We start from the raw sequence: 24,469 nt of genomic DNA, 5'->3' as shown, positions 1-24,469 counted from the left end.
ATCGGCAGCAGTAGGAAATGAAGAGTTCTGTTTGTGCACGGCTGCGGGGCAGCAGCAGCACACGTGTGCCCATGTCAGCTCAGCTGCGTCCAACCCTACATTGGGACCAAAGCAGGGAGGAGCAAGGAGCTGAAGCGCATCCATGCCCCTGGCACGGAAGCCAAGCAGCACCCAGGGGACTAAGGCTTTGTCCACCCCCGCCAGAAAACAGAAATAACTCATTTTGCACAAGTGACTGAACAAAATCTGTTGTTCGGTCCTTGAGCCAGGCTGGATTAGGCCCAGTCAACATGCAAGGAGTGGTAAATTGCGAGCTCCTGGACCATCCAGTCTCACAGTAACGCCTATGTTAAATTACATGTTTCCATATTTACAGAAAGTCAGTATTTACACACCATTATGGGTTATTAGAGTAAATTGGATACAGTTTATTTATATGGACTGCCATAAACTCATAACATTTTTCTTGGTTTTAATCCTTTCTTTAGAAAAATACAAAAAAAAAAAAAATTAGAACATGTTAACGAGTAGTAATGATTTGTCTATGACTAAAAATCCAAATCTATTGAACATTAAGACTCAGTCCATGGCCTAGCACCCTGGCCTCTACTCGTCAGGTTTTTAAACTTTGCAGTTCACTTCTTGGCACACAAGATTTTCTGCCAAAACATAGAGTCACAGCCGTCCTTCCTTGAGTACCATTGGTCTGTTTGACAAGTGGTGAACCCAGCACGTCCCAGGAGCTCGCTTACTCGTTTGAGCTTTTGCAAGGCTTTGTGCTCCTGGCCCAACCATTCAGCACCTGGATAACCTGCAGCCACATTTACATGCAGGTTTGAAAGGGTTGGAAACCAACCGCAACCGCTGTGCTGAAGGTTGGGCTTTGGCCCCTCAGCAACAGCAGTCCCCAGGCAAGTGCATGTGTCTGACTGCATCTTACAAATCAACAATCTGCTTCCATGTGTCTTTATCACTCAAAAACATTACAACAAAATGCCATCTTGTAGTGAAGGTTGCTGGTATCTCCTAGTTGAGGCATGGCTCCTCCTACCCACAGAGCACAGAGAGCTCCCGCTCACCAAGCACACCAAGCCATGAGCTATTCCAGAGCAGACTTATGCTTCGAATCCTATCTGTTTATACTGCACAGACAGGTGTGCATCAGAGAAAAAACAAATCAGGATTACATAATTGTGAGCAGGGTACAGTTACAGCTATGCCAAAGCATGTTTTGGCTCAGCTCTAGTGCTGCCAAGGGCAGCCGGGTTATCACGCTCCCTCCAGACCCCACAGCAAAAGCTGTGCTCACATTAATGGCACCAGGTTCAAACCCTAAAGGATGCAACATCCCCAAAATGCATTTGTTGTGCGGACCTTATGTGACTTTCCTCTCTTTTTTTTTAACCTTCAGAGTACTGGGGAAAAAAAATGTTTCTTTCTACAGATTAATTCTCAAATGGTAACAGCTCATCAATGTGTTTGTGTGCTTAACATACAATGCTACAGTTCCTTAAGTATTACACACTGTTATTTCACAGTTCATGAATATCTGAACATACTTTAAGAAAAAAGTCTAATACTTTCCCCCCATTGTCATTATTGATAGAGATTTATTAGTTTCATTTTGCAAGTTTTACTTTAAGAAGGGTGCTAATATCATGTATTATGACAGTTCACACTGAAAGCAATTTTCCATAAAAGATGTTACAATGACCCCTATGGAACTTGTATAATTTCATAGTAGATAGTTAAGTGCACAAATAAAACACATTTACAAGATTGATCCTGTTAGCCTGGTTCTTGCCCTCTGAAACCCTTATGTGCTATTTGAGGAATCTTAAAATTAGTACAACTGTTGATATTACTTATGCTGTTTCTGGAATTCTGCTTTAGAGGAGAGAGAGAAAAAAAAAAAAAAGCATACTTCTCATTTAGCTTTGGTATGATCTGCAATAGGTTTTAACAAGTAGAATATATTCCAACCCTTATATTTTCCGCAGCTGTGAATTTTACAATGATGTAATAAGTCATTTTACCAGAGAGGAAATATTACAGACACAGAAAAATAGTTGGAGACCCAGTTTTCTTTTTAATCCTCTGGGGGTAAGCTATGAAACAAGCAGTCAGAAGAGTGAGTACTCAGTGTCATGAGTGGTATGCATACTTTTACAATAATATGGGCACAAAAGAGATTGTCGCCTTTAGTACATGAGGGTCACTAGAATTTATTATTATTACCTTTTTATTGTTATTCTCTTTATCCATGCACCTTTATATTTACTTGCATGAATTTACCACAGGTTCATAGTGGCCTTTGCCATTTTAATGCTTACAGAGCCTAAAGCTTCCAAAATGCCTATCTGGCCTGTACATATTTCATTAAAAATAAACTCTATATAATAAATAAATATATAAAATAAATAAAATGTTGCCTTTGGAATTTCTATAAATAAATTTAACTTTTTATTTTTATTTGTTTTTACTAAGAGGTCTTTGCTTTAAACTCAGCGGGGTGAGACCCAGCGAGCGATTAACTGAAAAGTCTCTTGTCTACGTGAGACTGCACCCTCCATGCCTTTGTAAATGCAGCGTACACTTGAGCAGGCCACCAGCCAAAAATCCCGATGAATCAAAGTATGGCAGCTATGCTGATATATGACGAAGTACAACTGATCAAAAATTTAAAAGCGTGTCCATTCCCCAGCATGCATCAGGCCGTTCTCCTCCTCCCTCTGGCTCCCCTCTCTCACCCCCATTCACGCTCTCGCTTCCTCTCGCTCTCACTCACTCTCTCGCGCTCTCCCTCTCGTACTAAATCAAGCGAGTGGGCATAGGCTCTCCTCCAGGAGGACAAACCTTTAAGTGCAGAACAAAATCAGCATGTTCCATCCAAGCCTCCATCATACATTATGCATGCGACAAAGTTTGGCAACAGTGGAGCTGATGTGATGACACAGCTAATCAATAAGAACCCACCGCATGAAACCTTTATAGTGGTTACTTTTTAAGGGCTCAAGTGAAGGAATTGTCTTTGTCAACTTTGGCTTAAAATATCCTTATATAGTTCAGGTACTTTCTCAGGGTCCACTGGTCTAGGTAAAAAATGTGTAAATTTTTGATGCCGTTTAGTCCTAGTCCCTTCTCTTGGAGTCCCATCTTTATTTAGCGCAACGTAGTATCGTCTTCCAGTGTCCACGTGTTTATATAGATTTGATGAATATGTGTTATACCAGTTTTCTTCAAACTGCTCTCTGAATACACACTCCTGGGTTAATTTTTCCTATGAAAAGAAAAGAAAAATTGGTAAGGAGTTAGCCATAAAAAAATCTACTTCGTAAAGAATTATGAATTTCACTACACAAAATCAGTACTTCCTTGTTCAATTTACAGAATGAATCCTTGCAGTGAATAATCCCAGTTTTAACTAAATAAAGCAGGATTGCTGAGTGTTTCATAAAGCAGTCACATGGGTAGCACACAGTGTGTGAAGCAAAAAAGATCCTCCAGAAGCACTGTTATCAAAATCAAGTCAGCACCAATGAAAATGGAAACAAGGATTTTAATTTATGAGGCAGCTCACAAAATATTACTGGGCTTATATAAGCAATTGCTTGATCATGAGTGCAAGTGCTTGAACAGACATTATGAAAGGTTTGTAGAGTGGTGATATCATTCAAGATCTTAAAATCTCTACATCTTTTTATCACCAGGAGTACTCAGTGCATCTCATTAATTACAAAGGATGCAATTCAATACCCATCATTTGGTTTGTTATCGCAGAACCACAATTCACAAAAGCCTCAAACAGGAGCAGTAACTCTACGTGCTGAGATGAATTTAGGTGAAGACAGGCTTCCAGACTATATAAGCATTGTTTTTGTCTTCCATCCTATGGAAGACATCCACTAAAGGCATCAGCCATTCACCATCTCCCTTGTCAGAGAGTCCCACTCCTTCCAGTTCACTTTCTCATTGAGTCAGTGCCTATCACCTACACTCTTTTGCTCTAAATGAATGAGGTTGGCTTAAAAAACAGCTGCTTATAACCTGATTTATTTGGAATAAGTTAGGAAGTGCTTACACAAATGACTGAGAAAGAAGACTAGAAAAAAAGTATTAGCCTCCAATATGGGGAAGCGGATGGAAAGTTGGGAAGAATAAACTTGGGAATAGTCTTATCAGCTGGTACAAAATATAGTAATGATAATTTAATATTTTTACAAGAGTTTTCAATCAAATAGCGCTCACATCTACCAAATTCAACTTCTACTTGAGGATCACCTCTTCTTGATTACAAAACTTCATACAGCACCGGATTCTGTAAGCATGTAAACATGTAAAGCATGTGTGCATATGCCTTAGAGAAATTAAAACTTTAAATGACCCTTTCAGATAGATACATAGAGATGGAAAAACAGAGATCAAGGACCAGGTGCAGCAAAGCCTTTATGGCACATACACCTACAACCTGAGCACAACCAAGGAGCCATATCTCAAACTCCAGTTCCTTCCAATAAACCACCATCCACAGCTTAACCCAGGAGCTTCACAAACTGTACCACCACTATGTTGCAATTTGGCCTGGGGCTGAAGGAGACTTTGAAGGTCACTTCTGTGTCTCAGGACTCACAAGCTCTTTTCCTACAGCAACATGCTGCAGTCCAGAGGTTTTTCTGCTGTTTCAGGATATACCCAGAAATGCCTTCTCCTTGACAGAGCCAAGATGGCTTAGCATGCACCTTGAGACCAAAGGGTTTGACTGGGAGTGGAGTGGTCCCAGCAATCCATGAGAGGCCCTGGCACCAAAGCACTGAGTCCTCATGGTGACACTTCATCTTGCTGACTGCATGGCAAGCACCTGCTCCCCACGAGGGGTCTGCACCCCACTGGGGCTGGAGACCAGGGTCCTTTTAGGATCCAGGGAGCCCTACATACTTCACAGGAGTCACATAGGAACCAACCCACATGGGAGAGCAACCAGTCAGTACTCCACCTACTACCTGGGGACAAGGCTGCAAATCCAAGATCTTCTTCAATGCCAAAAAGGTTAGGATTTAGAGGGGCTTTTTTCTGTGGGGTTTTTTTCCTGTAGTTAACCTGTGACTAGTCTGTTAGTCTAGAAAGGCAGCAAGCAAGCAGTTCCTGACTCTGTTGGGAACCTCATCACTTCTCAGGAAGGAGAATCCCCTCCAGGGCCAGGCAGGGGGACATTAAACACTTGAAAATTCACTATGGCAGAGGCAATGGCCCTGCATAAATTCAGTTGGCTGTAGCAGAAGAGAAGACCGCAGCCCCATTCCTCACAGCATCTCCAACCGTTCCACCACCAGATGTCCCTCCCTGCAGGCTCAGCTGAGCATAGTGCATAAAAACGTGAACAGGTCCGCAGAGCTGCTGCATATAATCATTTATGTCATTTTCTGACTATGACACTTTTACTGTGTGAAGTAGAGAGTCTTTGGAGTTCCCCTCCCTAGAGATCTTCCAAAGGTGCCTGGCCATGGCCCTGGGCATCCTGCTCTGGTGTCTCTGCTGGAGCAGGGGTGAAGCAGGTGACCTCCAGAGGTCCCTGCCCACCTCAGGCATCCTGCCATACTGTGAAATAGCTCAAACACAGCAACACCCATGCTGTTTAGAGAAAGAAAAGAAACACGTACTTGTTTACATTAAATCTTTGTATATGAGCCAAATCCTGCAATCAGCCATTGATAATTTCCTCCTATGTAGTCTGACAGCTAGAAATTGCAGCAGCAATGTGTATCACCGGACATCTGCAGCAGCTAAATGTTAGGCACATTGCAGTAGCCCCTTGTACAGCCTCTAAGTACTATAAAAAATATTCAGCTTCTACAAAGATCATTTTTAAGCACAGCTCTCATTAGTGTTTTATTTTGCATGATGTTCAAAATCACTTTCTTTGCTTTAATGCAAAAGCAGATGCTAAGAGATACTATATGCTGAATCTGTCAGACCATTGGGGAAAGAGAAACTAATGCAAATTGTTTTCCTGCTCTCAGAAGGCAATAGGATCACATGACAAGCACTGCAGAAGCGCTCCTTACTAAAAATAGCAACAATTTAGAAGGATATTTCAGTCCTGTCTTGAATTCATTAATTATTCACTTCATCTGCATCTTTTTTAGCATCATCATAAATTTCTATCTTCGTGTGAGCAGTACTTTCCCGTGCCCTGAAGGAGAAATTTTAAAATAGCCTCTCTTTATCTGGCAGGTTTGATCGATTATGACAGTGCTGTGGTGCGCTGAGCTGGCAGACCTTGGATAAGGTCTGCATGCTGGGTGAGCTCAATGGATTTCAGGCTTACAAACTGAATCTTCATTTTACAAGTTCAGTCTGCTTTTACTTTTCGTTCTCTCACAACACAGCTAGTTCTCTCCTACCTTTTATGTGATTCTGAGAAATCCATACAAGAACTTTAGGGAAATATTTCAATAAAAACCTCACAGAGCAATCAGGATGCAGGGTCAGATCTGTAATTATACTAATAACCACACATTCAGAAAAGTTAAATAATCACACTTTCAGTGAAGTTCAATATTTTCATTAGAAATTCTTTAAACAGTTCTCTAGAAATTCTATTTAACACTAGTTCACACTCACGCTTTGAGCATGTGTTTTATCCTGCCAGCAAGAAGATAATGCAGGGGTGAGGCCAGTCCATCCTGCCAACACACATCTTGTTGCCTCACCAGATTGGGATGGGAAACATGCTGGAAGCCACCACTGCCAGCACAGGGTGGCAATCATGTCTGCTGATTGCAGGTGGCTGCATTTTATAGAATGACAGACTCATTGGAGCTCAAAGGAACCCTTAAGGCCACCTACTCCAACCCTTGCAATGAATAGGGACACCTACAGCTTGATCAGGTGCTCAGAGCCTGGTCCAGCCTGACCTTGAGTGTATCCTCTCAAGGAGGGATAGGGCATCCACCACTTCTCAGGGCAGTGCCAGTGCCTCACTACTCATCATAAAAAACTGTTTTTCCTTATATCCAATTACAGTCTCCCTTCTTTTAGATTGAACTCATTTTCTCCAGTCCTATCACAATAGACTCTGCAAAGAGTCTGTCCCCTTCTTTCTTACAGCCCCTTTAGATACTGGAAGGCTGTTCTTGTGTCTCCCCAGAGCCTTCTCTTCTCCAGGGTGAACAGCCCCAGCTCTCAGCCTGTCTTCATAGGCTACACGTTCCATTCCTTGGATCATTTTTCTGGTCCTCCTCTGGACATGCTCTTACAGTCCTTTCCCTTCTGGCTGTGACCTTTACAAAGCCCCTAAATACAGCTGAAAATATTTGGACCTTAGATTCAGAACTTCTAGAATCAACTGATTTCTCTGTTATTTTCCAGTGCCAATATTTTATTGCACTACACCTGATGTCACCTGACATCTCTGTCGAAGGCTGACACAAATACCAAACATACCCAGCTGGAGCAGTAGTGGAAAGCAACCTGCTTTCCTACACAAGGGGAGGCTGCCTGCCTTGAGCAAATTGTTCAATTCAGGGACCAAATAAGGAGGTGACCTCAAAATTATATAAATCATGTGTTTCACCGCATAGCACATGTTTTCAATGAAGTCTGTTCATATAGTATTCAACTATGAATTGATCAATTTCCAGTTTACTACATTCCCACTTTCTACCTGTGTTTTTAAGCTTTTATTTAACTCAAATAGTTCAAGTAATTAAAGTGTTCAAAGATGCACCTATCACAAAAGTAAATAAACCGGTGGATTTAATTCAGAAGCCTGACAACATCTGGTTCGCAGCTAAATATGGAGCAAAACAATTATACTGTTCTATTTCCAGGTAGACCCATTAACAGTGAGACTGTAAATTAGTGTAGCAGACAGTTACAGCAACCACAAGGAAAGTTTTGGCAACCTATTTAAAACAGATATCCCTGTGAAGCAGCTAACTGGAAATAAGTGGAAATAGGAAAAATCCTGCCCAGAGGATGGTTTCATAATTTAAAGAATGGTTAGACATTAGTATTGCTTCACAAATGAAAGCACAGGACAGGGTCCTGTATAACTCTCATCAATATTCTTTTTTTGTTTTCTTTTTTTTTTTTTTTTAATAAACTGCAGAGCACAAATTTATTTTGTAATATGACAAAAGGAAATAGCTCAAAAGGCCAAAAGGAATGGCTCCTCAGATCACCAGACCTATTACCACAGCAAACAGGTTTCATGTTTAGCAAATGACTCCATACCACATACAGTTCTGCCTTAGGTAAATTACTACACTGAATCAATATAGGAACTTTACAAGAAAATATCTATCCAGAAGTCCAAACAACCATTAAAAAGAAGCGTATAGGATGCAGTCAGCACTTCCTATGTATCTGCTGTGTGTTACCATTGTGTTAATCCATGCTGTGTTAATAAAATTATGTTTAAATAGATTGTCTTCTAAATAAGTTCACACAAATCCCTTTCATGCCTGTATAACATTAATAAAAACGGCCTATGTGGTGAAGAGAAGCAAGCAAAAAATTCCCTGTCCTCCTCTGAAGTGGTTTTCTTTGCTCCTCTGCCTACAAACACATGCATGTTACATATGGTTGGCCCTTCCCATGCCATAAGGCAAACACCCTCTAGAGCACACTATCTTCAGCTAATAATTAACACTCATCCAGAGTGGTCATAAATAAAGGTGCAGTTTAGCATGCTATGTTGGGAAGTCTCTGGCTGCATGGACAACATCTAGCCACAAACAGAAGCCAAATCTCAGAGTCCAGGCAGTGCCACTTTCCTCCTAAGTTAGCGGAGAGCAGTGTGAGGCAAGCACTGCATACTGAATGCCTGATCCAGTGAGTGTCAGAGTTATCCCAAACCATTTCATTCAGCAGTGTTTTTCAGAACACCATTTAATAATCTCATAGAATATTAAAAGAGAGAATGAAAACAGGCCTGTCAAAAGGACTAGTTGCCTTTTTTAGCATGTTTGCACCACTGCTTCTCCATGAGCACTACACAGAGATGGCAGGAAACCCTGCATGGCCAAAAGACAGACCTAGCAAATACCTATGCCTCCGTTCTGCCATTCTGATGCACTGCATATTCCACAGCAAAAGACAAGGGAAATGAGGCAAGTGCCATGGCAAAACTACCATTGGGCAATCGCATTTTCCCTACCTGAGGTCACCTGATACTCTGGCATGAATGGAGTGTTCATCAGCTTCTCCTCCCAGACTTTTAATTCATTTCATACAGGCCTTTATTATACATACACCCTCACTTAAACATAATAAATAAATAAATATTGTTTTTTAAAAAGTTTGAATGTATTGTACTGTGCAAAGCAGTTACGAGAGCGCCTGAAGATGAACGCTTTCACACAAAAAGTTAGTAAGAGCTGGCACAGCCCTCTCTCCTTGGGAGCCTTACCATAAAAAACATCTACACTGGCACAGGAACAGAGCTATCTCCATGTCCTGATGAAGGCAGCAGAAAACCAGCATTTCGTGAGCAAAGCCAGCAGGCTTCAGCATCAACAATGAAATACCAAGGGGACCATCGTGGTCTCTCTGTTGGGCCCCATCGCTCCTTTTTTCCTATTCCCATGTCCTCTGCACCACCCGGACCTCCTCTGGCAGGAGCAGATGGGGATCCAGCATTACGTTATCCCAGCACGCCAGGGTTGTTTACAGAGCTCTCCAACACGAGAGATGCCAATTAGGCCCCCACCCATTTCTGCCACTGCCAAATCTGCAGCTCGTGGTTTTAGTGATATCTGCTCCTTGGAGGTTTCAAGTTTGCAGCAGCTGTCACGCTTCATGCATGCAATCCCCAAACACAAAGCCATTACAGGAGGACCGCCCCTTGGTACTAGAGCTTACGTCTGCCAGCATAGGCTGCCTACCAGCAGCCATCTTCTGTCCCTCAGGGTTTCCTCTAACCCTGCCCAACCAAGCAAGCAGGAGGAAGGCCCACTGCCACCTCAGCACCTGGGCTCTGCTCACACTTCATAGAATCACAGAATCACAGAATGGCTTAGGTTCAAGGCAACCTTAGGGATCATCTAGTTCCAATCTCCTTTGTGTTCAGGGTTGTTCCCCACCAGCTGAGACTGGCCAGTGTCCCATCCTGCCTGGCCTTGAGCACCTCTAGGATGGGGCACCCACAGAATCACAGAATCACAGAATCACAGAATCACAGAATCACCCAGGTTGGAAGGGACCTCAAGGATCATGTAGTTCCAACCCCCCTGCCTAGCAGGGCCACCAAACGTACACATTCAGATCAGGTTGCCCAAGACCCCGTCCAACCTGGCCTTGAACACGTCCAAGGACGGGGCATCCACAACCTCCCTGGGCAGTGTCAGAAGTGGGATACAAGCCCACGCCTCCAAGGGAGACAGCTCTCTATGCAGCCTGTGCCAGTGCTTCATTGCCCCCTGAGTAAAAAATTTCTTCATCACATCTAATCTAAATCTCACCTTTTTTTGTTTAAAGCCATTCCCCCTTGTCCTATCACTATCAAACCGTGTAAAAAGTTGGTTTTCCTCCTGCTTGTAAACACCCTTCACGTTCTGGAAGGCCTCAATGCTGTCTCCCCAGAGCCTTCTCTGCTCCAAGCTGAACAAGCCCAATTCCTTCAGCCTTTTTTCACAGGAGAGATGCTCCAGCTTTCTGATCATCCTCATGCCCTGTCCTGGACTCACTCCAGCAGCTTCACATCCTTGCTGAACTGGGGATCCCAGACCTGGATGCAGTACTTCAGACAGGATCTCACAAAGACAGAACAGAGGAGAACAATTCCCTCCTTCTCCCTGCTGGCCACCAATCTTTTGATGCAGCACAGGATACAGTTGGTCTTCTGGGTTGCAAGCACACACTGCTGGCTCATGTGAAGCTTTTCATCCACCAGGGCCCCCAAGTCCTTCTCCACAGGGATGCTCTCACTGAGTTTTCACAGTCTGTACTCATATCTGGGATGGCTTCAACTAAAGTGCAATATCTTCAGTTGGAGGCCAAGCTGACATTCCAGGGAGAGACCATTGAGGGCTTTGCACAGTGCCACGGTACCATTCCCCTGAGAGCTAGGAGCTCCCTCCTCCACGCTGGCAACAACAATAATGGCATGGGGAAGAAGTAAACTTTTCAAAACCATGTGAACAAGCAGGTGTGTTCCCCTCTGTCCCTGCCAGCAGGACCAGACCCATACCATGCCACTTACCATTCACACTTCTGACCTCTATTTTATTTTTGGTTTCCCTGGCATAATCAAGAGCTGTAGTCATCAGTGTTATCTAAGCATCTAATTCATCACGCTTGGCTGAATCCTTCCAAGAATCAGAAAACAAGGTGGTATGCAATCTGATACAGGGCCTGAGCCAATTTTTAAAGAAGACAGCAGAAAAGTTACCATCAGTTTAAATGGAACTTGAATCAGGCTTGTGATGATATAAAGGCAGCAAATATTTTGAGACATTAAAAGAGCCATTTCAGGCATGCTCAGATTTACTGAAAGCTGTAACCTGACCCACACTAGCTTCCCGCTCCACAAATTCTCTTCTGTCAAAAGACAACATGTATATCAACCCAGATCTGCTCTCCTGCAGCTATACACATACTCTTCAGGCTGTACAACTGAAATGCTAGTCGAGCTTTTCACTGAGTAGAGATTATAAATAAATTGTGTTTTGTTTAAATACAGCTAAGATTGAGCACAGCATCAAAGGGTTTCATCGGTGTTTTTTATTTTGCTTTGCAGTTCTTTAAATACAGAACATCAGATTAAAGGAGATAGCCCTCCTTGAGCAGAAAGCACATGACTTCTGCAGGATCAGCTAAACTCACATTCTAAAGACCTTATAGCACGAGGGATGGTAGTAGTTGATCTACATGAGTGTTTACACTCAGCAGGTACCTCCCAGACTTGAGTTACCCATAATCAGAGAAGCACTTGATTCCTCCACAGTGTCATCATAAAAGCTGCAGAACACTCAAGACTCTTCATAAAACACATTGCTATGGAGATCAAATAATTATAATAGATATGCAGTGACAAAAATTCATCCCATTCAAGTACTTTATGTTTTACTCTTTCATCAAGATTATTTGGCCAAGGACTGACAACAAAAGCCTGACTCCAGATAGCTTTATGTAAAGCCAATAACAACATCTGCTAGGTGCTAGCTCAGAGGACAGGGACATCAGTGACTACAGTGTCATTCTGGAAAGGGACTGATCTGGATGTACTTTAAGTATCACCAAGCAAAGCATCCCAAGCTAAGGCATTTTGGAAAGATCCAGTCTTTCTCACTAAAATGCCGAGCAGCATCCTGGAAAACAACAAATTTGCTAGACAGACTTTAAAAGTTGTAGTGCTCCAGGATCTGCTGCTCTGAGATCTTCACCAAAAAAAAAAAAAAAAAAAAAAAAAAAAAAAAATCCCAAAGATTTCCACATATCTTTGGTGCTGCTGTGCCCTCACCTAGATTGCCAGTGACACAGCTGACCCATCAAATTCTTAAGCAGGTCAGGTAGCTCTGCTCTTCTGCTGTCCCCCTGATCCTCACACTAGCACAACACTGGAACCTGTCTTTTAATGGGTCAGACTTGAGCCATGCAATTAATTTTGGCTTTGATGAAAGAAGTTCAATCTGACTGGAAAAAAAGAAAAGAAAAAAAAAAAAGAAACAAAAAAAAACCTAGTTATGTAGTAGCAATTTCAACAGAAGGGGTGAGTGAAGAGGTCAGAGATCAGGCAGTTAGACTACCAGGAACAAAAAGCACGTGGACCTTCCAAAGAACTTCTAAAATGCAAAAAAAAAAAAAAAATCACGAGAGTTCTTTTTTCCAACTTTACACATTTGTATATTCTAAAGTGACCCAAAGGATTTTCCTCAAATCTTCCCAACTAAGTTTCCTGTACTGAGTTCAGATTATGCATTAGTTGCTTTCCTAATGAAGGCACCAGCAGGCCAAATATCTGCCTAGGTATTCAAAAGCAATAAACGTTTATATGCTAAAAGACTATCTTTATATTGCAGACTCTTACAGGAAGAAACTCTGTCTAGATTTAGGTTTTTAAAATAATGAATACAGTAGTGCTCTTATCTTGATCAGGGTCTGCTGACACAACCGTAAAATTAATAGGTGGTTTACAGGAGCAGGTCCAATCCTGCTTCCATTAAAGTCGGTGTCATATCAACCGTAATAGAATCAAGTCAAAATTTCTCCTGAGTCACAACTGCAGTGCCTCCATAATTGTGTTGAAGCCAAAGAATGAAGCTGAGCAGATGAGAGCTGCCCGGCCTGGGCCAGGCTCAGGAGCTTGCAGCATCTGCAGCAGAAGCCAATTTATTTCCCAGCAGTGGTCATGGAGCACAAATTTAAAATCTCAGCTTCAGATCAAAAGTAACAGCAGAAACCTGACATTACAAAAGGAATGAAAAAGAAGCCAAAGGGCCTCAGAAAAGGGAAAAAATGGATTTGCACTGCAACAAGCTTTGTTTCTTAAGCTTTCTGAATGCAACACAAATGAACTGCATTATTGAACATCACCAGATCAGCCCAAGCACATTCAGACTGCAAAGCCAATCTCAACCTAGACAAAATCCCTAATGAAGTCCCCGTGGGGCAGACTTTTTCTGCACTGCCTTTGAAAATGATGAATGGTGAAGTGGAAAAGAGAGCCACATTCACATCCCACTGGCTCCTGAGTCAGAAACAGAGCACATCAGATCTTTATCTGATGCAGCGAATAATCCCCAAGCATATCTCGGTGTGTCACTGCTGATGATGCTCTTTTAGTGTGTCATTTCAACACGCTATTCTCAGATCAACTCAGTATGCAGAAGCTTTTCACACTCCTGTACTGCTAACAAGGCTGACTGCAAAAACATTCAGGGCAACAGAAACTGGGGAGCTGTACAACCACAGAGAAGCAAATCAGAAGAAATTCAAGCTGAACAAGCCCAGCATTTTCTGGATGAGTAGGATCTAGTTTTACAGTACAGTTCTGCCTCTACAAGAATGGCTGGTACCATCAGGCCAGTACCCAAGGTTCAAGATCTTGCTTTATCACAGCTTAGCTAAATTCATAGACACTGTCCAATAAATTCTATTTATCGATATATAAGCACACAGAAGATATTCTAAAACTCTCCTGTTCCAGGAATGTAACCATAATCCATATTCAGCACAGAATCATAGAGATCGAGACAAGGAGATCACTGAGAGTTTTCTCCCTTATAAAACTAACATCTGACCTAGCAAGCACCTGCAGTAAGTCCTCTGAGGAAAATCAAAGACCTAAGGAAAAGTGCAGTACCTATCCCACAGGGCACTGTTAGCAGCCTGTGGTGACAGGTGTTAGCATCTGTGAAAGTCTGATCTGAAAAACAGGCTGAAATCTTAGTTTAACAAGAACCACAGTAGCTGCAGTTTCACACACAGAATTCCCAGACTCCCTGGGTTAAGTGGATTCACCTATCGGTTTTTCCTACCCCTATTTCAAAAGACCTTTCTCCCTGCAGAATCCTTCATGCCTTGCTACCATCCTGCTGGCTGGCTTGCATTCACTCCCAATGCTGGTTCATCCAAAAGTCACATACAATAGTACAGTTTTCAGAAAGGCTGCCCATGTAAAAGCAGAGAAGGGCTTTCTGCAAAGGTACGGGAGATGAGATTGTGAGCAAATCTAGCCAAGTAACTCAAGTTTCAGGGCTCTTCTGGAAACTACACCTTCAGTGAAGAAACTGTCCATGGTAATAGATCTATTGCCTACCATTTAGTGTATGGAGGAAGCGGTTTCAGCTTCATCTCCCAATTCGCTGCAGAAGTTCTTCAGGCTAACTCAAAATCTCACTTCCTTCTGACCCAAAATTTCCTAGTTATCCAACCTCAGTTTCCTTATGATCCATTAAAACTTATTTTCTTGTCCTTTTTTTCAAGGACTTTTTTTCTCTTCTTGGCACTAAACATCAGTGTATTTACAGAGACCAGCAGTGTATCATCTCAGTTTTAATTCTGCAGGCTAAATAAATCAAGATCTTTAAACTCTGCCATTTATTAGCTTTTTCATCCTCTGATCATCCCATTCTGCACATATGCCAGTTTCAATTCATCTTCTTTATCACAAAAGACCAGAAGTGCACTTTGCCTTTGGACCAGATCTGACCAGCAGCACTAACAGCTTTCCCTGAGCCCAAGCCTAAGAATTCACATTTTTTGCACTGTAGGTCAGAATCCCTTACATGAGGGATGGGCTGAAAACTCTGCCCAACTTTGCAACATCTGCAGATTTCAATAACATACAACTACTTTTTTATTTTATGACAAGATGTTTAATGTCCCTAATAAAAGCAGAGCGTAAAACCAGCCCAAGGACCAACTCATGAAAACTCTTCACTGCCTATGAAGATATTACCTCTAATACCTCTCAACTCCTCATTGCTGTCTTCTTCTCAGTTTTTTCATCATCTATCATACAAGTTTTCCACTAACTCCCATTTTAAATACTTCTTCTGCTGGGCCATAACCTAACACAGCCCTGCAGTTTAGAATCATACAATGGTTTGAATTGGAAGATACTGTTAAAGGCCATTTGGTCCAATTCCCTTGCAATGAACAAGAACATCTACCACTTGATCAGGTTGCTCAGAGCAACCTTATTTCTCACTTCTAAAAGAAGGAATTCCCACATAAAGTAAAACAAGCAAGATTTCCTGACACTATCTATCCAATTTTAGTAACCTCACCTCACAGGCCCTCCTCTCTTCCTCCATGCAACAACATCCTGCCATACGGTGAGCACAACCCAGGTCAGACCAAGAGCTCTGCAGCTTCCCGAGTCCTGTCCCGAAACACAAGCCATGCAGCAAGAGGTTCACTGACACGTGAAGCAGGTAAGCACCTGCATGCATTGTCCCCGATTGAAGCAGCCTCTCCCTCAGTCGAGTTTGTTCCCCTCTTTGCACATCATAAGGCCACACAGTGAACTTAATGGGGATCCACCATTACTGAACATAGCCCTTCGGCATGGCCAGGCTGACTTCCAGCTTCCCTGCTTCAATTTGCCATGCGGCAGCAGAAAGGCTCGTGCCACAGCATTCAGGGAAAATGGCCTCTTCTCTGCCCACACTTTGTCAGCTCATGAAGTGAATCAAGTGACAACCCAAGGTGCCTATCAGGCACTCACTAGCCCAGACAGCGTGTTGTGCAGCCACGGGCAGATTAGCCTGCATCTGTACAGTTTATATTGTATAACATATACTACAAATTATACATTTATTATTTATTACATTCATATTATACAGAGAGTTTGTAAAGATCATAGAATCATAGAATGGCCTGGGTTGAAAAGGACTACAATGATCATCTAGTTTCAACCCCCTGCTTTGTGCATGGTCACCAACCACCAGACCAGGCTGCCCAGAGCCACATCCAGCCTGGCCTTGAAAGCCTCCAGGAATGGGGCATCCACAGCCTCCTTGGGCAACCTGTTCCAGTGCGTCACCACTCTCTGTGTGAAAAACTTCCCCCTGATATCTAACCTAAACCTCCCCTGTCTTAAATTTCTGTACACTTTCCATTTCTATAGCTTCAAATTTTTTTGCCTATCCTTTTTTGCACCTGACTCAGCTTCACTGCAGGAATTGCCGTTCCGTCCCTGTGCTTCTCTCTATGACCCTTTTGCTTTTGCTTTTCTGCAATCTGTCCTTCTTCACAGACTTCTGCCAAGCAATCACAGCCTGTTAGACCTCAGATCTCTCCCTGCACTTAATCCTTACTGGGATATTGTTCTCCAGAATTTCTAACAAGTTTTGAGTTTCCTTCACATCTAGGACCATTTGTCATAAAATCATAGAATCATAGAATCATTTGAGCTGGAAGGGATCTTTAAAGGTCCAACCCCCATGCACTGAACAGGGACACCTACAGCTCCATCAGGCTGCTCAGAGCCCCATCCAGCCTGACCATGCCAGTGCCTCACCGCCCTAAGCATAAAAAATATTTTCCTTATGCCCCTCCTGGCCTCGCTTCTTTTGATGCAGCCCCTGATATGTTTGACTTTCTGTGCTGACCTTAGAATCATAGAAGGTTTAGGGTGGATGGCACCTCAGAGAATACACAGTTCTGACCCCCCTGCCATGGGCAGGGTTGCCACACACCATATCAGGCTGCCCAGGATCCCACCCAACCAGACCCTGAACGCCTACAAAGATGGGATATCCATAACCTCTCTGTGCAGCCTGTGCTAGCACCTCAATGCTCTCTGAGTAAAAAATTTCTTCACAGCGCCCATCCAGAACCTCCCCTCTTTTAGTTTAAAGCCATTCCCCCTTGTCCTATCACTGTCAGACCATATAAAAAGTCAGTCTCCCTCCAGCTTGTAAGCTCACTTCGAGTACTGGAAGGCCGCAATGAGGTCTTCTCAGAACCTTCTTTTCTCCAGGCTGAACAAGCTCAACTCCCTCAACTTTTCTTCACAGGAGAGGTGCTCCAGACCTCTGACCATCCTCATGCCCTCCCCTGGATCCACTCCAACAGCTCCACATCCTTGCTGTGCTAGGGATCCCAGACCTGGTGAAGTACTCCAGGTGGGGTCTCACAGGGGCAGAGCAGAGGGGAACAATGCCCTCCCTCTCTCTGCTGGCCAAACTCTTTTGGTGCAGCCCAAGACACTGTTGGCCTTCTGAGATACAAGAGCACACTGCTGGCTCATATCCAGCTTTTTATTCACCAAGACTTCAAGTCTTCCTCCATAGGGCTGCTCTCAATGAGTTCTTCTCGTAGTCTGTACTTGTATCTGGGATTGCTTCAACCAAAGTACAACACACCTTGCACTGGGCCTTGTTGAACCTCATTAGATTTTCCTGTGGCTACTTTTTTGAGTATGTCTTTGTCCCTCTGAACAGCATCCCTCCCTTCTATTGTGTTAACTGCACCACTCAGCTCAGTGTCATCAGGAAGCTTGCTGAAGGTACACTCAATCCCAGTGTCACACCAGTCCCAACATGGACCCCTGGGGGAAAACACACATGATCAGCCTCATCCTGGACACAGAGCTGGTGACAACAACCCTCTGGATATGACCATCCAACCAAATATTTATCCACCTAATAGCCCAGCTTTCAAATCTACCTTTCTACAATTTAGAGACAAGGATGTGGTGGAGGACTATCTCAAAGGCCTTGCACAAGTCCAGACAAACAATATCAGTTGCCCTTCCTTTGTCCACAAATTCCATCACTCCATCACAGAAGAGCACCATATTGGTGAAGCATAATCTGCCCTTGGTGAAGCTATGCTGGCTGTCTCAGATCACCACATTGTCTCACGTGTGCCTTAACATGATCTTCCCAGGCGCAGACATGAAGCTCAACTGACATGTAGCTCCCCAGATCTTTCTCCTTTTCTTGAATATCAGAGTTATGTTTCCCTATTTCCAGTTATACGCCCATTTCACCTGACACAGTCACAGTTTTTCAGATATGATGGAGAGCAGTTTGTCACAACAACCAGTTCCTTCAAAACCCTGAGATGCAAGTTATCTGGTCATACAGACTTGTATACATTCAGTCTCATGAGGTGGTCTCAGTCTTGCTTCGATCTAACACTGGGAGACATTTTGCTCCCCCAACCCCCCTTAGATATGCAGGGACAGGAGAGGCATGAGAAGCCTGACTGGACATGAAAACCAAGGCAAATAACTCATTAAGTACCTCAGCCTTCTCCATGTCTGAGGGCGTCAGTTCTCCCTTTTCATTTATCAGAGGGGGTACACTCTCCTTTGCTTCTGTGTTCTGCCCGATACATCTAAAGAATCCCTTCTTGTTGTTTTTCACATCTCTTGCCAAGTTCAATTGCACTTTGGCATTCCTGACTCCAACCCTCCACATTCAAATAGCATTCCTATATTCTTCCCAGGCCACCCATCCCTGCTTCCATTGCTGACACTTTTTTTCCCTCAGCCTGGCCAGCAGGTCCTTGCTCAGCCATGCTGATTTCCAGTCTCCTCTCCCTGGTTTCTTATTCTGAGGGATGGAGAGCTCCTGTGCTCTCAGAAAGGCATCCTTAAAGTGCTGCCAGCTCTGTTCTATTCCTTTGTCCCTAAGGACAGTTTCCCAGGGGAGCTCATCCAACAATTCCCTGAACAGTCCAAAGTTCACTCTCCTGAAGTTCAAGGTCCAGTCTCTAATCTTTGTCAGACTCACACTCCTTCAGATCACGAACTTGACAGGTCATGATCACTGCAGCCCAGGCTGTCTCCAATATTAACCTCTTTCACGATTTCTTTCACATTAGTAAGCACCAGGTCCAGCAACACTTCACCTCCAGGAGGTCAGGACTCCAGGAGTCTCTTGGACTGCTTGCAGCCTAGAATACTTATCATAAGATGCAGCAGATTGAGAGCCTCCACTAGCACCTTATATTTCTAACTTAGCTATGCTGTCCCACGCTTAGTTGTGGGCAGGCTCAGTATCACCCCCTACACCCTTCACAGTATCATAGATCATTTAAAGCCCTGTCATTGAGCTGTGGCAGCTCTTGGGCCAGAACTCTTTCCACTCCTATGACCCAGGTGGATCCCATCAGCAGCCATCAGTCCAGGTGCTGAGTAAATCAGCCCATGGTTGAAAAAGCCAAAATTCCTGCAGTGGCACCAGCCTCTTAGCCATGTATTTATCAGGTAGGTTTTCCTTGTCCTCTCAGTATCCCTCGCTGCTACTGAAGAGACAAACACCACCTGTACCCCCACTCTGTCCACTAACTGCCCAGTCCCCTGAAGTCCCTTTTGATAGCTCTCAGGCTTCTCTCAGGGACATTATCGCTGCCAGTTTGAACTATCAGTAAGGGATAATAATCAGATCTGATATTCTGATAATAAGGGATAAAAATAATCTGATACAGTCAGCTTTCTGGACTGAGAGTACCTTTATGAAGCTTTTAAGAACCTTTATGACCCCTTCAAATCTCAAAGCCTGCACTTTCAAACCACTTGCAAGCCTGCTTCTTGCAACTGTCAGGAAAGCATGAGTCACTGCTGCTAACCAGCACTACTGGGTAGTTCATCATGGGGTGCCGCATCCTCCTGCACAATTTGCTTGAGTTGAAAGCCAGAGCACTCTGCTCCCCACAGCTCCACTGTCGCAGGGGCTACCCTCTGCCTCCCGCATCTCACCGTTCAGCAAAAGGTACTTTATTTTACACACAAGCAGAAGAGGGTTTCAGGCACTATCAGAGCCACTGTCCCTGCTGGGCTTTGACCACTCTCAGCCTGGAAGTCTTCACCTTCATCACTCTGCCCTGTTCCCAGGCTCACTCCAGGCACAGGTGCCTGCTTGCACACTGAGGGACAGATAACCTGAGTTATAAAAAGAATAAATAAATGAATTGGAAGCCTATGGAACCCTTCAGATGAGAGGTGTTTAAGATTAACAGGAAAGTGTCAACAACTCTGCGGGGTAATTTTATTATCTGTCCTATTCTTGGATACCTGCACCGACCATGCACTCGGTTCCAGCACTGTTCCCAACATGCATCTGCACTGTTTTTTTCTTCACGTTGTTTTTGTGCACCTTGCCCTGTCATTGGAAAGCTGAGCAATTCCCTTCCCTTATTTGCCTGGGAACATAAAAAGTATTTCTAGAGTGCAGCAACACCTACACCAACTCATTTCCAGTGAACTACAAAAATGCGTCCCTTTTTACACAAAAGCTTCTGTTTGCCTCTCTCTGTACTGCAGTCCTCCCCACACTGTGAGACCCAAACAATCACACAACGCCTGCAGGTGCAGCTGCTGGGACAATAAAGAGGCGTATCGTCACCTCCCTGCACACTTACTGGGAAAATATGTTTCCTCAAGGACAGCACTCTCTCTCCCTTCTTCTACTGTTTCCCCAGGAATTATAGAAGCAAAAGACAGGTCCAGTGTCCCAAAAACATTGGGACAAACAACATTCCAGTTAATGTTTCAAAGGATAGCAATGTATTATATATAAGCAGTCCTAAGTCTCACTGTGCCGTGTGTACCTGTAAGTCTGAATTGCAGAGGAATTGCAGAGCTCACTCCCCAGCTCCAAATCTGATCTTCTTGGCTCTGTCCGAGCTGTTCCATGGGCACCTGAAGTCCTTCTCTACTCTTCCTCTACTTCCACATGCTCCCAGCCCTCTTCCCTTCCCCAGCAAGCCCACTGGCTTCTTTCTGCCTTGCTCTTCTTCTCAGCATAACAGCCTCTGTAGCTGCTCCACATCTTCCCATTATCATTTTTCCTCCCAGTCAGCCAAGCTGCCCTGCCTCTTGCCACATGCCAATGACACAAAGGGCAATAGGGACACCAGTTTTTGAGGAGGAGTGGGGCAGCTCTGTGACTGTGGGAAACAAATAGGGCAGGGACACCAGCAGGGAGATGGAGCACAGCTTTCTATGGGAGGAGAGCCCAGGACACAGGGCATCTAGGCTGAAGGTGTCAAAAGAAGGACAACAAAACTGGTGAAGGGTCTGGAACTCAAGTCTTACGGGGAATGGCTGAGGGAACTAAGGTTGTTCAGTTTGGAGGAGGCTTCAGGGAGATCTTATTGCTCTCTAAAACTGCCTGAAAGGAGGTTGTGGCTATGTAGAGTTGGCTTTTTCTCCCACATAACAGTGATAGGACAAGAGGGAATGGCTTCGGGTAGTACCAGGGAGGATTCAGGTTGGATATTAGGAGAAGTTTCTACTGAAAAGGTGTGGTGAGGCATTGGAATGGGCTTCCCAGAGAGGTGGTGGAGTCACCATCCCTAGAGGTGCTCAAGAAACATGGAGATGTGGCAGTGAGGGATATGGTTAATGGGCATGGTGGGGATGGGCTGACAGTTGGACTAGGTGATTTTCATGGATATCTTTTCCAGCCTTACTGCTGCTATAATTCCATGTCCCATGCTCCTGTCATGTTCAAGGAAGCACAAGTACTGCCTGAGAGGCCAGCCCAGGATAGGAACCCCATGTGCTACATGAGTGCCAACTATGGATACTCACAAGGCAGAGGTGTGGGGCAGTGTGAGTTTGGGGACAGCCCACAAAGGCATGAGGGTCATGGGACTCAGCATGAAGATCTTCACTGCATAGCACCAAGGAGCACAGCTACAAAACACTTGTTGACACTCTTGCAGAGGTGTTAGAAAGTCTCAGCTGGCACTCCAGGAGGGAAAAGGAGTTCACGTCTCATCTTAACACCCTTTGGATCCTATCTGGAGTTTTGATTTTTCCTTCTCCCCAGTGACAAGCACAGGAGCTGCTGTGAAATGATGAGTCATAGCTGCAGGCTGCAAGGGGAAGGCAAGGTAAAAGGAGAGCAGGAAAAGAGCCAGACAGACAGAGCAAGAAAGGCTGCTGTCACCACTTAGCTCCAAGTCTGTGCTACACAGCCACCTCTGGCTTCCTTGCTGAGCCACACACATATACTACCTGCAGCTTTGCCTAGCTAAATCCATGGGGTGAGAAGGAACATGGGAACAGCCACCCTGTGATACGCGGTCCTAAGAACAGCATGACAGTCACAGAGCTTTTTGAACCAGAAGATGTGAATTAACCCCTGTAAAGGTGACAAGTTGGGAAGTGCGTTTGTTGAGCAGCTAATTTAGATTTAGGAGGAAAGCAGCACTTTCAGAAGGCCAAGAGGAGCACGTCTGGATCAAGATATGCTAAAACTGCCTCTCCTGTTGCCTTTCAACAAAATTGGCAGCAATTTCCCATCCTGGCTGATCTGCCTCACCGTATGTCCCATCCCTAGCGGCACCACAAATACACTGGGAAAAATCCTCCTGTGCCAAATGTTTTACACATACATGTAGAAGGACATGTGTCTTTCAGGGAGCTGATTTGATTGCATCTCATATACTTTTCATACAGAAATCTGAATATGGATCTGATGCTGCCAGAGACATGGGGCACCTCATCCAACAGCACCAAGTATGGCAGAAACACACCTGGGTAGATCTTCAACACTGATGTAGAGCAGGACAGGGATTTCACCGGTTGCTGCTCAGTTATGAGTGGGAAGCAGTTTCTCCAACTTACAGAGCATGTCCACAGTTTCACAACCATACTTGCTCCATGACAAAGGCAATACTGTTGTTCATGGCCTTCTGTCAAAGACTCACGACAAAGAGCCAGCTCCCAGAAGTGTGGAGACCTTGCTGGTGCTGCAGCACCTTACAGGTTCCCTGCTTCATCCAAGTGATAACTTGAAACCCCAGCCAGTCATACAGCAGACATTAATTTCAATTAAACTGATCTCCTCTATCCGTGCCTGGACTGTAACTTGTTTCTGGTTCAAACTGTGGCATTTATTCCCACCAGAGAACTTCACTTTCAATTAATCATCCTTTTCTTTTTCACCAAAACCAAAAGCAAAATGCTGTCACTTAAAAATGCTCAGCCATTTCTACATGAAAACATGCTCCGAGGACTGCTTATCTCAGAGTTTCTACCAGAACTGACAGTTGCTGAAATATAGGCACTAGGATTGCTAGTGTTGACAAGGCTTTAAAGCATCATCACACTGAGTAGCCATTAGAGGTTATATTTCAATGGAAGTAATGTAATTCAATTACCATCACTCTTCAGCATGTGCCATCTCTGGAGGCTGACAATAAGCCATATCATCCATCAGATTTTAACATGAACTTTGCATTCTGGCCCTATAGATTGCCACTTCTCCATTATGAATGGCTTCATATTTTTAGCCTCATTTATTAGGGAAAAGAGGTTATCTAATTACACTGTCCATCCGTCTGCCTGCCTGCCAACCCTCCTCAACTTTTCAACCAGTTTCAATCAAGAGGCAAAGGTCATCAAGAAAATTAAGTCCCTATCAGTTTTGCAACTAATCAGAGGCAGAGTAAAGTAAAGAAATCATTTGAACATCCCACCTGGGAGCTCCATGCAAACCAACAATCCAGCAAGTATGGACATCTAACACCACCTCTCTATGTGCAAGGCACATAAAAGCCCGGGGAAATTGTGTTACTGCAGGGAGAGAAGGTAAGAGAGGTCCATGCCTGGGAATGAGACACAAATCCTTAGGAAAGTGGGGCTTTTTGAGCACTGCTCTTCATGGAACAACTGTTTTATCAATGCAGTAGTCATTGACAAAGAATTTCTTATGCATATTAGCCAAAAAAAAAAAAAAATCGCTCACAAAATACAAATTACACAGAAAAAAACAATGTAACATTGGCTTTCCAAGTCTATGCATTTAATCTCTACCAATGCCAGCCACATCCACGATTCTTTTTCTGAATATTTGAAACATAGAATAACTTTACTGTTTCACTGACTATGTGCATCCTTTTAAATGATTCCTCCTACTGATGATTTTCAACCTTACTGATTCACAGTACTATTGCTCTTCTGCCTCTGTACTGCCATAGAAGTACTCCTGACTTGGCTACTTCTTTATGCCGTGGATCAGCTGTACAATTACTCTGATTTATGAAAACTTATTTA

The 24,469-nt window shown here is 43.8% G+C and overlaps 1 protein-coding gene across 1 annotated transcript in view; it reads right to left on the bottom strand.

The window, feature by feature from the left end:
- Positions 1-1,887: 1,887 nt before the first annotated feature.
- FGF9 (fibroblast growth factor 9) overlaps positions 1,888-24,469 on the bottom strand; it is a 31,127-nt gene continuing 8,545 nt past the window's right edge. Inside the window, exon 3 of the mRNA XM_052671181.1 lies at positions 1,888-3,280. Coding sequence (XP_052527141.1) covers positions 3,035-3,280 — 246 coding nt within the window. The 3' untranslated portion in view covers positions 1,888-3,034. The remainder of the gene's footprint in view (positions 3,281-24,469) is intronic.

The sequence above is a fragment of the Tympanuchus pallidicinctus genome, unplaced genomic scaffold (assembly GCF_026119805.1).
Source record: "Tympanuchus pallidicinctus isolate F22 unplaced genomic scaffold, pur_lepc_1.0 scaffold11, whole genome shotgun sequence".
Lineage (NCBI taxonomy): Eukaryota > Metazoa > Chordata > Aves > Galliformes > Phasianidae > Tympanuchus > Tympanuchus pallidicinctus.
Note: the sequence above shows the minus strand (reverse complement) of the source record. Positions and strands in the feature narration are given on the sequence as shown.